Source organism: Hemiscyllium ocellatum, chromosome 7, assembly GCF_020745735.1.
Source record: "Hemiscyllium ocellatum isolate sHemOce1 chromosome 7, sHemOce1.pat.X.cur, whole genome shotgun sequence".
In the NCBI taxonomy this organism is placed as follows: domain Eukaryota; kingdom Metazoa; phylum Chordata; class Chondrichthyes; order Orectolobiformes; family Hemiscylliidae; genus Hemiscyllium; species Hemiscyllium ocellatum.
The window spans coordinates 49,440,385-49,454,193 of NC_083407.1; the positions used below are offsets into that span (position 1 = coordinate 49,440,385).

General features: G+C 37.1%; 1 protein-coding gene across 1 annotated transcript in view; it reads right to left on the reverse strand.

The window, feature by feature from the left end:
• Nucleotides 1-2,173: 2,173 nt before the first annotated feature.
• Nucleotides 2,174-13,809, reverse strand: part of ttc21b (tetratricopeptide repeat domain 21B) — a 120,341-nt gene continuing 108,705 nt past the window's right edge. The window contains exons 27-29 of the mRNA XM_060827872.1: nucleotides 9,466-9,586; nucleotides 9,293-9,360; nucleotides 2,174-3,158 (exon numbers count right to left, since the gene is read on the reverse strand). Coding sequence (XP_060683855.1) covers nucleotides 3,081-3,158; nucleotides 9,293-9,360; nucleotides 9,466-9,586 — 267 coding nt within the window. The 3' untranslated portion in view covers nucleotides 2,174-3,080. The remainder of the gene's footprint in view (nucleotides 3,159-9,292; nucleotides 9,361-9,465; nucleotides 9,587-13,809) is intronic.

The window sequence follows — 13,809 nt, forward strand, 5'->3', positions numbered from 1 at the left end:
TGTCTGTGAGAGAGTGTATATATGTGTGCATGAGCATAGAGTGGTCTAAGTCTCTAAAAGGATGCATATGAGTGTGTGTGTGTGTGTGTGTGTATATATATATATATATATAGTACAATGGTGGTCACCTGCAATGTGACATGAACCCAAGGTCCCGATTGAGGCCCTCCCTATGGGTACGGAACTTAGCTATCGGCCTCTGCTTGGCCACTTTTCGCTGCTGCCTATCCCGAAGTCCACCTTGGAGGATGGTCACCTAAAGGTCCAGAAGTTCCATACCCATAGGGAAGGCCTCAACCAGAACCTTTGGTTCATGCTACACTACAGGTGACCACCATTGCACTATACACACATACAGACACACATATATTTTTTGGGGTGAATTTGCATTTGCAGAGTTACATTATACTTTGCTCAAAAACTGCATGAATTCATGTAAAACTCTGTTATCTCACCCTTTAGATTAGAATCAATCTAAACATCATGGCATAGACAGAGAACACACGGGGCTAACTCCTTCAACATATTGTCTAGCTAACACTAATTGTTAGTTAACCTGAGAATGCAACTTTTAAAAAAAGGTTTTGTGATTTATACATGAAAGAAGTGAAACTATCATGGTATTTGAACAGATGAAAGACTCATCCAACAGTCAAGGTATTTTTCAAGATATAATTTCAGTTACATCACACTAAGTTTTTGCTATAAATTCTGTGCCTTACAGTTGTGTCCTCCACAACCATTTGATGAAGGAGCGGCGCTCCGAAAGCTAGTGCTTCCAATTAAACCCGTTGGACTATGATGAAGGGCTTATGCCCGAAACGTCAAATTTCCTGTTCCTTGGATGCTGCCTGACCTGCTGCGCTTTAACCAGCAACACATTTTCAGCTATAACCTGGCGTTGTGTGATTTTTAACTTTGTATACCCTAATTCAATACCGGCATCTCCAAATCATGGAAACGAAGTCAGCTATAGAATGCAATTGGTCTGACATATCTGTCATATCATGGAGAAGGGCAAAGACAAGATTTGATGGGAAGTGCATGGATATCATCTGAACAGAAGAATAATGCGTTTACAAAAGTTCTTGATTATCAGTGAACTAGAAAAGTCATGAAAATGATCACAATACCGAGCAGAGGTTTAGGATCACAACATCTAGTAGAATAAGCAGACTTCTTTGAGTCAGTTTGGTGTACTTGTAAATTGTATTTTGTTTTAATCTTCTATTTTATTCCTCTTTAATTAATCCAAACCATAACAACAATATTCTTTGTATATATTTTCTGATGAATGAGATACGTTCTTATCTCTGCAAAAGAAGGGGCACATTGTGGGATCACTTTAATAGACTAAGTGAATAGTCACTTTTACTGCAGTGATGTGATTACTCTATTGGCCACATACTACAGGAACAAATAATGTAAATATATAACCTCTGCTTCATCTTTCTATTATGATGTCAGCCAAGGGACCTCTGCATGCAGTTCATCGAAATAAAGACAAGTCTATGAGCAAATGATCTGTGCAGAATACTCGCTTGATATTATAACAATTCCCACAATTCATGCCACACTACTTCCTGTCCATTCTAATCAATTTTGCAAACATCCAATCATGGAAAGTACCATGAGAAAGCAGTTAGCAACCAAATCAAAGTGTATAATGGTTCCATTAAATAGTACTCATGGCATTGTTTAAGTGTGTATGTCAGCTGAAGTGTTGAGCTCCAAAACAGCAGTATTAACACACATGATGATTGATATTACAATATGCCTACTCTATATACTTTCAACAGATGTCCTCACTGAAATGGGACTGGGTATGACTTGCATGAACAATGTGCTGGTAACATTTCCAAAGCAAATGGAACTTATTGTAGGGAAAAAGAAAGAGCTGAATTTGGCAGTTTGTTATGTCACAAGGCATATTTCATGACCAGTATTGTGTCCATGTATGATACAGATACAACAAAAGGCTGAAATTCAATTTTAAAAAATCAACGTTGCCTATTTATTGATATTTGCTTTGAAATAATCAGATTGCAAAAGATTCTTGTTTTTAACAATACAACCATAAGTAGGAAACACTAATTACAGAAAGTCTTTTTACTCTACAGTATTTATAAACTGATTCAGAAATACAAAAAAAACAAAAACCAGAATGCAGACAAATTAAGATAGGAAAGTGAAAGTTTTAAAGAAAAACTATCACCAGTTTTGAAATGTAACGTGACAATGCTGTGTACAGCAACTAATTTTAATCAAGTTACATGCATTGGACAAACACATCAGCAAGTTTTGCAGGTTCATAGAAATATACAACAGCTAATCTAGTATTATTTCTTGCCTTAAAATGTCTTTACAGATACAGTGATTTACTACGTACAGACCACTTTTTAGTTTAAGCCATTCAAAAAAGACTGACTCTTCCCAAAAGCTCAAGACAATGAACACCAAATTAATTTGTACTTAAAGTATCTACTATCAAGGGCCTGCAAATTCTGACGTTTGAAGAACCAACTCCTTAGGGAATAGTCTAAAATGAATGATTGTGTTCTACATCATTAACACACAGTGGAGGTGTTGTGGTAGAAAATTACATAAAATTATGTATATGCAAATTTATATTCACAGATACTCGTAATTTATAAAGGACATAACACTGTTGTAAAAACAATGAAACACTATCATGGAAATGTATATAAATTACTGTGGGTTATAAAGCATGTAAAAGTAATACATCTAAATAATTATACAGGGAGACTGCCATATCCGCGGGTCCGGTTACCGTGGTTTCAATTACCAGTGGGTTATCGCAGCCCGAACATATTACATGGAACATCCAGAACCAGGGACCAATAGGCTGCTGGGAAGGTAAATTTCCCATTTAAATGAATGGGCTTGCTACTATCCGCGATTTTGGGCATTCGCGATAGGTCTTGGAACATATCCCCCCCACGGGTACAGCAGGACTACTGTACATTAGAACTTACTGTACATAATGCAGATTGGCATGTCAAATAATACACATATACTTCAGAAGTCGCTGAAAGCAAAGCTAGCATCATATGACACAATTAATAACGGAGAGCTGCTCGAGCTTTGTCAAGAATCTCTTTTCTCATTTTTGGATAATTGGGATGGGCGCTCAGTACCTACAAAAACAAAATAATATATTTAATTTGTTTGAAATTATAAATGTTTATTCAAAATTAAAAATATTGAATCTTCTTAGTTGTTTGACTAGGCAACAACTTTAAAGGAAAAGTGAACAGCTACAGCTAACTTGTAACAATTTCAATATGCAACAGTGATACAATTCATTTGCTTCCAGTATTTCTAATAAATAATAAATTATTTAGATTAATGAAATTAAAATATTGTGGATGCTGGAAATCTGAAACAAACAGAGTGCTGGAGAAATTCAGCAGGTCTTACAGCATCTGTGGAGAGAAAATGTTAACAGTAAAAGTCTGGTATAATTTCTTCATCAATGTACCGCTTTTTTATTCCCAAATCAATTAATTGTTTTATAAATGTTATTACATTTCTTTCCTGATTCTTTTCTTTCATTAACTTTTGCCATTGTAATATTTTTAAGCCCTATATTTGCAACCTCTGTCAACAGAAATGTCACTTCAATGTGATTTATTGGTTTTTAAAATTCCCAGCATTGCTCTGAGGAGCCTTTGCTTTTTCCCAGTCTTTGACAGATGCTATTCACTATCACTGCCCTTTTCTTCAGACCTCATCATTTTCTCAGGCAATAGTGCAAATCAATTTTGTGGAATGTTATTTGTCGATAATAATCCTGTACCATTTTAATCTGAAATCTTAAATTAAGAGTGAGAATGAGTCTGCAATATTTGCAATTTTCTAAAGCTCAGAATCACAACAGAATTTTAATTCTTATTTACAATTCAAATTTCTTTGTTTCTTAGTGAGAGAATTAATGCTAGCCCACAAGAATTTAAAAAGGTGTCTGCAGAATTTTTAACCCATGGTTAAAAATAATAATTGACAAGTGCCGAAATTCAAGTCTTTCAAGATCTCTAAGAGTGAAATAGAACTTTATACTGTATTTAGTTTACTTCAACAGAACCTCAAATCCTACTCAAAACTCAAATGATCTGCTATTTGGAAAGGACACATTTATAGACACATGATATACTGTATTACAGCAATAAAAATTACCCTTTGAAATTTATTGCTGATATTTAGTGTGCCTTTTAGCTGGTTTAAAATTGTAGTCTGAAAAAAAACTAATTTAACAAATACTTGCAACATAATTCTTAAGTCATATATCTTTTCCAGAAAGTTGTCCAAAGAGACTTATGAAATAAAGATTTGTAAAATTAAAATTTTTCCAGTAACAATAGCACCAAATGATATGATGATATGTTTAAGCATACTAAGCAATTGGACAAGGCAAAATAGTCAAGGGGTCAAGACCAAGGGACCATGCATACAACTTAGGAACAGGCCACTAATGCCTTCCATCACTCAACGAGATCAAGCTAATCTGTGGCTGAACTCTATTTAACTGCTTTTGGCTCATATCCCTTAATACTTTCCTTAACAAAAATGTATATATCTCAGATTTAAAATTAACAACAAATCCACCATCCACTGCCCTTTTTGAAAGAGAGTTCAAAACATCTGCTGCCTTTGTGTGTTGAAGTGCTTCCTAACATCTTTCCTGAACAATCTGGTCCTAAATTCTCAGAGCATGCCCCAGAGTGCATTAATCCCCAACTAGTGGGAATGATTTATCTGTAACTACCTTGTCTTTTCCTGTTAATATCTTGAAAATAGGCTAGAGAAAAATGGGCCTAATATACATAATCACACCTCATATCTTAAACCTTGAAGTCTCAGTATTAATCTTGTAAAGCTATGCTGTACTCCCTCCAAGGCCAATACCCTTCCTCAGGTATGGTGCCCAGATCTGCTCATAGTAGTCCAAGTGGAGGTTAACCAGGGTTGTGTAAAACTGGAGCATAATGTTTGCATATTTAGTCCCTAAGATATAAAGGCCAGCATTGTATTAGTTTTTTTGATTTTTTTTGCACCTATTTGTGACATTTTAATGATCTGTGCATCTGAATCCGAAAGTCTCTTTGGACATCTACTACATGTTTAAAATCATAGAATCCCTAGTGTGGCAACAGGCCAATTGGCCCAACAAGTCCACACTAACCCTCCGAAGAGAATCCCACCCAGACCTATTCCCGTATCCTTTACTTCACATTTCCCCAAACTAATGCACCTAACCTACACATCCCTCAACACTACGGGCAATTCAGCATGGCCAATTCAGTTAACCTGCACATCTTTGGACTGTGGTAGGAAACCAGAGCACCTGGAGGAAACCCACGTAGACATGTGGAGAATGTGCAAACTCCACATAGTCAACAAGGCTGGAATTGAACCCAAGTCTATGGCACTGTGAGGCAGCAGTACCAACTACTGGGCCACCATCTTGCCCTCTGTAACTGTATATCATTTAGAAAGTACCCAGATCTATCCTTTTTGGTCCAAATGGATTACCTCATAATTATTTACACTGAACTCCACCTCATACATTTTTGCCCATTCACTTAGACCATCAACATCCCTTTATAATTTTACACTACTTACACGGTCTATAATGCCACCTAATTTTGTCTTATGAGCAAATTTGAATATGTGACTTTCTATGAAATTATCCCAAGTTGTTAATAAATAATGTGAATAATTAAGGCCCTAACACAGATCTTTGTCAGCCAACACTGGTCATATCCTGCTAATTTGAGTATCAACCCATAATTCTGCTTTCTGTTACCTGTCACTCAACCAATTACCTAGGCCAAATGACTGAATGTAACAGCTTTAGAAACACAGAGGATAATATTACAAACAGTTATGAGACTATGTAATATACTTCCAGGATTAGTGTGTAAAGTAAAAACAATGCTAACATCCAAGATTAAATGGCATACCTGGGTGAAGGAAAATGGGAATGGTAAATGCTAATAGAACTGTTGCTTGGTTGTTGGTAAATTAAAATTCACTAGTTTAGATAAGTGGCATACTTAAGCGTTGCTTGTGCAATACAATATTTTTAAAATCAGATATTAAAGTGAAAACAAAGAACAATATTATCACAGTTGATTTGTTACTTAAATTTTTGCTTTTGGCAAGGGAAACAATATTATTCTTACGTGAAAGACTCCACTAGCTCACATAAAGGCTGACTGATAAAATAGCACAAACAATACCTAATACAGTGTATAAAAGATCTAATACTGTACATCCACCAGTTCCTTCTATCATCAACAATGTGTGACTTCCTCTAAGAACTCCAAGAGAGTGGTTAAACCTTATTTCCCCCTCATAAAACCATGCTGACTCTGCTCAAGACTTTGACCATGTCCTAGTGCCCTGCTGTATCATTTTAAATAATAGTTTCTAATATTTTCCCTGTGATAGATGTTAAGCTACTTAGACTGCAGTTTTCTGCTTTCTGTGTCACCTTCTTTTTCAATATTTTATAAACTAACGGAACCATTCCGGAATCAAGGGAGTCTTAGGAAACTAAAACCAATGCATTAACTAGCCCATTAGCCACTTCTGTTCAGACCCTCAGATGAAATCCATCACAACCCAGACACTCGTCAGCCTGATTTTACTCAGTACAAACCTCTCTAGTGATTGTGATTTTTCTGAGTTCCTCACTCCCTTCCATTTCCCAATTGATTGCTGCTTCTAGGATGTTACTGTAATTCTGTAGTGAAAACTGATGCAAAATACTTGTTCAATTCACCTGCCATTTCCTTAATTTCATTTATTAATTCGCCAATTTGATTTTATGTGGGTTATTTAGTTAATTCTTCTTTAACCTTTGTTAGAAGCTCATATTTCTGGTTAGTTTTCTCTCATGATCGAGTTTTCCCTTTTGTTTTGTAACTCTTTGCTTATTTAAAAATATCTGTCATGCTTAGTTTGGTAACAATAAGAACTTTCCTCTTACCATTTGTTTCTATAAATGGACTTTTCCTGTTTGTCCAATTAAGTCTGATTGTAAAAAAACGTGTACCTTAATCTACTTCACTTTCAGAATAGCCAAAGCAATTAAGATACACATTTGTAAAGGATCATGTTGCATTCGTCGAAAATCTTAATACTTTTTACAAAATGAATGACTTAATTGTTTCCAAATGAAATGATTGATCTTTATTCTGTACTGCCACAAAGTAGAACAATACATTATATGCTACTTAGTGTTTAAAAAGAAAACACTGCAGATGCTGGAAATCTGAAACACAGAGAATGCTACAGAAACTCAGCAGGTCTGGCAGCATCTATGGAGAGAGAAACAGGGTTACTGTTAAAGTACAGTATGACTTTTCAATAGAACTAATACTATTTAAATCTGATACAAAAACAAAAATTGCTGGAGAAATTCAGACAGAAATGTTGGCCAGGGAACAAGGTTCGTAAAAATGACCCTGGGCTTCCAGTTGCTTGCCACTTCAACAAACCAGTGGTAAACGTAAAATTCACTAGTTCAGCTAAGTGGCGTGCTTAAGTGTTCCCTGTTTAAAATTTCTGTCTCATGTCTGCCAAGTGCACCACTGAAACTCAGCATAAGCTGGAAGAACAGCACTTCATCTTCCACTTGGGTACCTGGAACCTTCAGGATTGAATGTCGAGTTCAATAAATTTTAAGGCCTGAACACCCACTTCTACACTCACCAATTTTCCTGGTCCTCAGATGCTGCCTGACCTGTTGCGTTTTTCCAATACCACTCTAATCTTGACTGCTTTCAGCACAGCCAGCCCATTTTGACCTACTTACAGTCCCCATTAGCAGCTTTTCTCCTTTGTCTCACTAGCTGTATTCTTCTCCCTCTGGGCTCTGTCTCCACCTTTCCACTTTCTCCTTTCCCCCTCGCCCCAGTCTTTAGCATATATACCACCCTTTCCTAGCCATCAATTCTGAAGAACAGTCATTGGATTCAAAATTAACTTTGCTTCCTCACCACAGTTGCTGCCACACCTGCTGAGTTTCTCCGGCAATTTCTGTTATCGTTTCAGATCATCAGCATCTGCAGTACTTTATTCTACTTAATGCAGTATTGCAATTCATGTAATTTAGCAGTTTCTATATCTGAGATATGTTAATGATACTCTCAGAATAAGTATAATCAGTTATTTATAATAATAGATACATAGTATAAAGTAATGATAAAGAACAGTAACTATTTTTACATCTGAATTATATTTATACAATATTGAATGTAGAAAGGAAGTTGTAGTGAACTTCAGATTTCCAGATTGATTCACTGTGCAGGGAAGGGAAAATACTAGTCCTCCTCCATGGCCAATGTACTAAGTCAAGGTGCTAAACATTAGAGATAAACGAGTATGAAATCATAGCAAGAGTAGCAAATTGAATTAAAATTGGTTATGGAAGGAAACAGGAAGTAACAGAAAGAATTTAAAGATAGTTTCCCAAGGTGGTTGCAAATGGGTAGCGGTATCCCACAGTATACGTTTCATTCACTATATTTCAAAGACTTAAAAGTATAACTGGAAGGAGTGGTTTCTAAATTTGCAGTTAATACTACAGTAGGAAGTGTTGTAAATCATTGAGGACCAAAGAAAGCTGGAAAAAGCCATTGCTAAGATGGTAGAATGAATAAAATGTAACACATGGACTTCAATATCATCATTTACAAGCTTTTTTCCCCCGTTTTTACCAGTTCTGATGACAAGTCATTAACATGAAACATTAACTTTGTTTTTACTTTGAATTAAAAATTGGTTTTAGTCCAACAGGTATTTGAAAGAACAAACTGTCGGAGTACTGCTACTTCTTCACAGACACTGCCTGACTTGCAGGCTATTGCCAGCATTTGTTTTTATTTCAGATTTATTCCAGCAACTGCAGTGCTTTTTTTTCAGGAGAATGTAGGCTGATTTAAGAGGTGCTTATGATGGGACAGGACAGGACAGGGCTGGTAGGAACAGATCATTTCCAGTGATTGAGGCTTCCAGGAGGACATAGATTGGACAAAGGGGGACAGATAACTGAGATTAATGGAGATAAACATGAAAAAAAATACAAACGCACAAGAGAGACATCACCACTAAAACTGTTGATTGAAGCGGGTGAGAGGATATGGCGCGGCAGGAGAGGATGAGCCACTGCTTATGTAGAGGTTACAGATTAATGAGTATGCCTCGATTGTTATTAATCTGATATTCTGAAAGCACGATCAAAGATTGAATTTAAACATATTACCTTATGACAAATGTCAATAGCATCAACATATCGCTTTGCCTTCAAATAGTTAAAAGCCAGCTTGTACCCTGTAAAATGGAAAGTAGTGTCAATTTTTCTGGAGCAGTATTGCAAATGCATTTAATATCTATTGTAATATCTGATCATGACATTTCTAGTAATTTTGATATTACCTATTGTTGGATTTGTCTGGTTACAATACTTCCAAGCCAGTTCATAATTAGTAGCTGCATCCTTATAAGATTGTTCTTTCTCCATAATGTATCCCATGTATTCATAAGCCTTGCAACAGGACTAAGAAAATAAAGATTTGTTAATAGATTCAGAGACAAAGAAGAACCAAGAGCAAAGAACACAAATTTCTACAAACATATTGGAACAAGGTATGTCTCATGTGACGTACCACACAACTTTTGCGCTCAAGCTCATCAGGTTGGGATAGCCTCTTGTTTGAGTGACAATGACAAGCATTATTTAAACATTCCAGACTACTGCTTTGGAGATTGAAATCTTACATCAGACCTTGTCTCTGTCATACACTTGAAGATAAAATGTTTTTCAACAATGTCCTAAGTTCACTCTTCTTAATAAGAGTTTTATTTCAGTTAACCACACTAGATAAAAATCTTGCAACACAGATGACTAGCCCCCATATTTATATAACCAATTCTCAGTCAATTAATCCTTAATTAATATATCACCTGTTCCCCATTCCATTTAGACTTAGTCATCTCTTTAAACCTTATGAGATGGTAACAAATTCTATTCTTTTTTTCAAAATAAATCTGCACAGATACACAAGAATCAAAATATACAAAAGCATAACATGTTACATGCTCTTTATTTTTCTTTTCATATTAAAGTTCCAAGTGTCTTTATTCCATGTGGTCTAACAGTTGCTCCTTTCTTCGTAAAATAATCAGATAGCTGACTGCTGCTATCCACTAATTCCATTTTAGAATTTGTTTTCCGGTATCTCTTTTAAACCGTAATATCAACTCCCAGTCTTTCATTAGTCACATATTTCACGGAGTATACGTTATCTCATATTGACTTATTATGAATGAAACACTTAACAGGTATTGCTCCTGAACTGCTTTCCTAAATTTCTTCCAATATTTTTGCTAAGCAAAATGCCCCTGCCGCTTGACCAAGAATTAGCATTTCTGCTGCTAAGGTACTTTTTTTTTTGACTCTCCTGGTCCTTTTAGCCTCCCAAGCAAATGGGCTACATTTATCTCCCTTTCCCACAAGAAAAAAAACAAAAACTTTCTTGCACTTGATAACCCAGAGATTTGTATAAGATACCATCACCAAAATTGTGTTTCATATTTCTAATACATCCCAAGAATGTAAATTCAAACCACAATTCTCCATCTTTTTTTTTCAATATTTTGTTCACCCAAATAATAGAAGATAGAGAGGACTGCAAATGCTGGAGAGTCAGTTGATAAAGTGTGGTGCTGGAAGAAGCAGGAGGGTCGACATTTTGAGCAGGAAGAACATTTCAGTCCTGACAACAGATCCTGCCTAAAATTTCAACTCTCCTGCTCCTCGAATGCTGCCTGACCTGCTGTGCTTTTTTCAGTGCCACACTTTGTTGAATCTCACCCAAATAATATCTTCCATTTTGGGAGTTTTTTGCAGTTGCACTCAAATCTAATACTTTAAAGCTGACATCCAGGCTTGTTTTGGTGCTCAGCCAATTCAGCTGTCTAATTAGATATTGCAATTCCTTTATTTCAGTTTAGGAAGGCATCTTTTTTGTGAGGTCCTATTATGACCAATAGTAATGCAGCTAACATTTTCCAAATAAGATGGCTAATGCAAAACATATGGTCCATTTTGCCTAATTTCCAGTCCGATGTACTTAAAAGCCAGAGGCCTGGATTCTACTTTAAGCCCATTTATTTCTTTGCTACTATCCCACAAGAAATCATAAAGATGCACGAAAGCTGTCCCTCATGATGCCAGTAAAATATGGCAGAATCTGCTTCTAACTGAAGGCAACACAATTTTAATAGGACTTCTCCATTCTTTAAGCATCTCTCTTTTTCAACAATCCATATCTTCTTGCTTGAAACTGGCCTCTGAAACTTCAGACTCACTAAATCTTTTGAGACTTTGTCTTCGTTGAAATCCTCCCTGCCCACATTGTAGCCCATTCCCAAGCAGGAGGCTGATCACTTATTACTTAATAGAACCTTATGATTCCTACCAAATACTAAATGATGTGGGCTATTCTACAATGAACTCTTAGCACGGGCCATCTATACTATGCAGTCAATTCTATACAATTTGGCTGATCTGCTAAAATATTACGAATCATTACATTTACTACCACATGGTTCCCTTCCCATCGTTCACATTTGCACAGTTCACAATTTTCACATTGTTTGAGATAAATTTCGCTGGTGGCCCAAGTCCAATCCCTGTTCACCCTACCATTATTTTATCCACACATATTTTCTTATGTTTACTATGCATTATTGTTGACTGAAAAAAAAAACTTGGTTGCCAAATCTACAAACTGCAAAATGAACCTCAAATCTGGAGTCACTAGCTTGTTGAAATCTCTTGTTAAGGTTAGATTTACCCGGCGCCAGGTTGACCTCCGGGGGGGGAGGCACGGGCGCCAGTCGGCCGGTGGACAGTCAGTCCTCTTGGGTTCAGCAGGAGATCCAAGATGGCAGCGACTCAGCAAGTCTGAGTTTACAGTGCTCTTCCCAAAACCTGGGTAAAGTGAGTTACTCACCCCCACCACACTTACCAAACCACCCAAAAAAATTTTCTAACCTTAATTAGCTGCTTACTATTATATTTAAGCAGTTTAATATTAAGTGAATAATGAGTAAACCAAAGGGATCCCGCAGCTCTCAGAAAACAAAGACCCCTCCCCCACCCTCCTCTCCTCCTCCGGCTGCAGCTGATGTAAAAACAGGCCTTGAAGAGATGGTTGCCAGGCTGGAAACGACACTCATCAATTTCATTGTAGAATCCAGACAGAGATGGAACTCATTCGAAGAAAAGCTACAAAAGCACAGCCAGGCTATTGAGGAACTGCAGGGCCGAGTGGAGGGGGCGGAGCTAAAGGCCACGACCTCCGAGGCTGCAGCACAAACAGCTGCAGAACAGGTGCCAGCTCTGGAGCAGAGAGTCCGGGCCTTTGAAATCTACATGGATGACCTGGATAATAGAAATCGGAGAAAGAATATCCGTCTTCTGGGCCTCCCTGAACAAGAAGAGAAGGGACAGTTAGTAGTATTTCTGGAGCGATGGCTGCCCCAGCTTTTAAACTTGGGGGCTGAAACTGATCGGGTAAGGGTGGAGTGGGCCTACCGGGTCGCAGCACGCGGATCTGGCCCAAACCAGCGCCCACGCCCGGTCCTGTTCCGGCTGCAGAGTTATAGGGAGAGGCAGATACTCCTGGACGCCTCCAGAAAGCTTGGAAAGGATCCTAAAGCTGTGATTCATGAAGGATCCAAGATTATGTTATTTCAGGACTTCTCCCTGGCTTTGGCACGAAGAAGGAAGGCGTTTGATGAGGTGAAGAAATGTCTAAGGAACTTAAATATTCAATACACCTTACGCTACCCAGCGACGTTATGCTTTAACCACGAAGGATCCGAGTATAATTTTAGATCACCAGAAGAGGCTAAGGAACTTTTAGACTCGTTTAAATAAATCGTAAGAGACAATTTATGTTGGCTTGCCTCTTCCACACTCCGTGGGGAGAAATGGATACTTTACTCTACTTTACTTTTGCTTCTGGGAGCAGGGTTGTCTTCCCTTGCTATTTTATGTTATTATGCTTAACTGTAATTTGTTGGAGTTGTAATTTTATAGTTATGTGTGTTTGTACGTGGCATTGATGCTATCAGGTATACTCAGGTATGGGTGGGGAGGGGTGGGGATGGGGCGCTCACTGTTAACTCTAGCTCGGTATTATATCTAAATCCTATTAAGGAGCGCCCGGGTCAAGGGTGGGACACTGTTTGGGAGAGGATATGGTGGACCTTTAGAAAGGAAGTAAGGCCCCCTGAGAACAAGGGAGAGGATCTCCATTCAAACATGTTTTATTTTTTTTTGTTCTTATTGTTTGGAAATAGTTTCCTTTTTATTATACTGTTATGAGTGTATTAGAGAACATTTTCTCTTGTTTGAAGGATGTAAGTGACTCAACTGTACACTCTGGATAATTGTGGATTAGATTAGTAGTTAACTGAGTTTCATTGTTTTTCTTTCTTCTTTAGTATCATTCCTTTGAATTTTGATGATTATATATTTAAGATCTATTTTTATATTAATGTTTGTGCTTGAAAGTTCTGTTTATTTTTGTAAATCTGTCAAAATATTAAATTTCTAATAAAAATATCTTAAAAAAAAGGTTAGATTTATTATTGGCTGTGATGGTGTCCTTTAGTATTTCTTACAAATCTCATATCTAGCACATATCTCTTCTATGAGCTTCCCATACTCCCCATCCCATATTCCTGCTTCCTTTGTGAAGTTTTCAA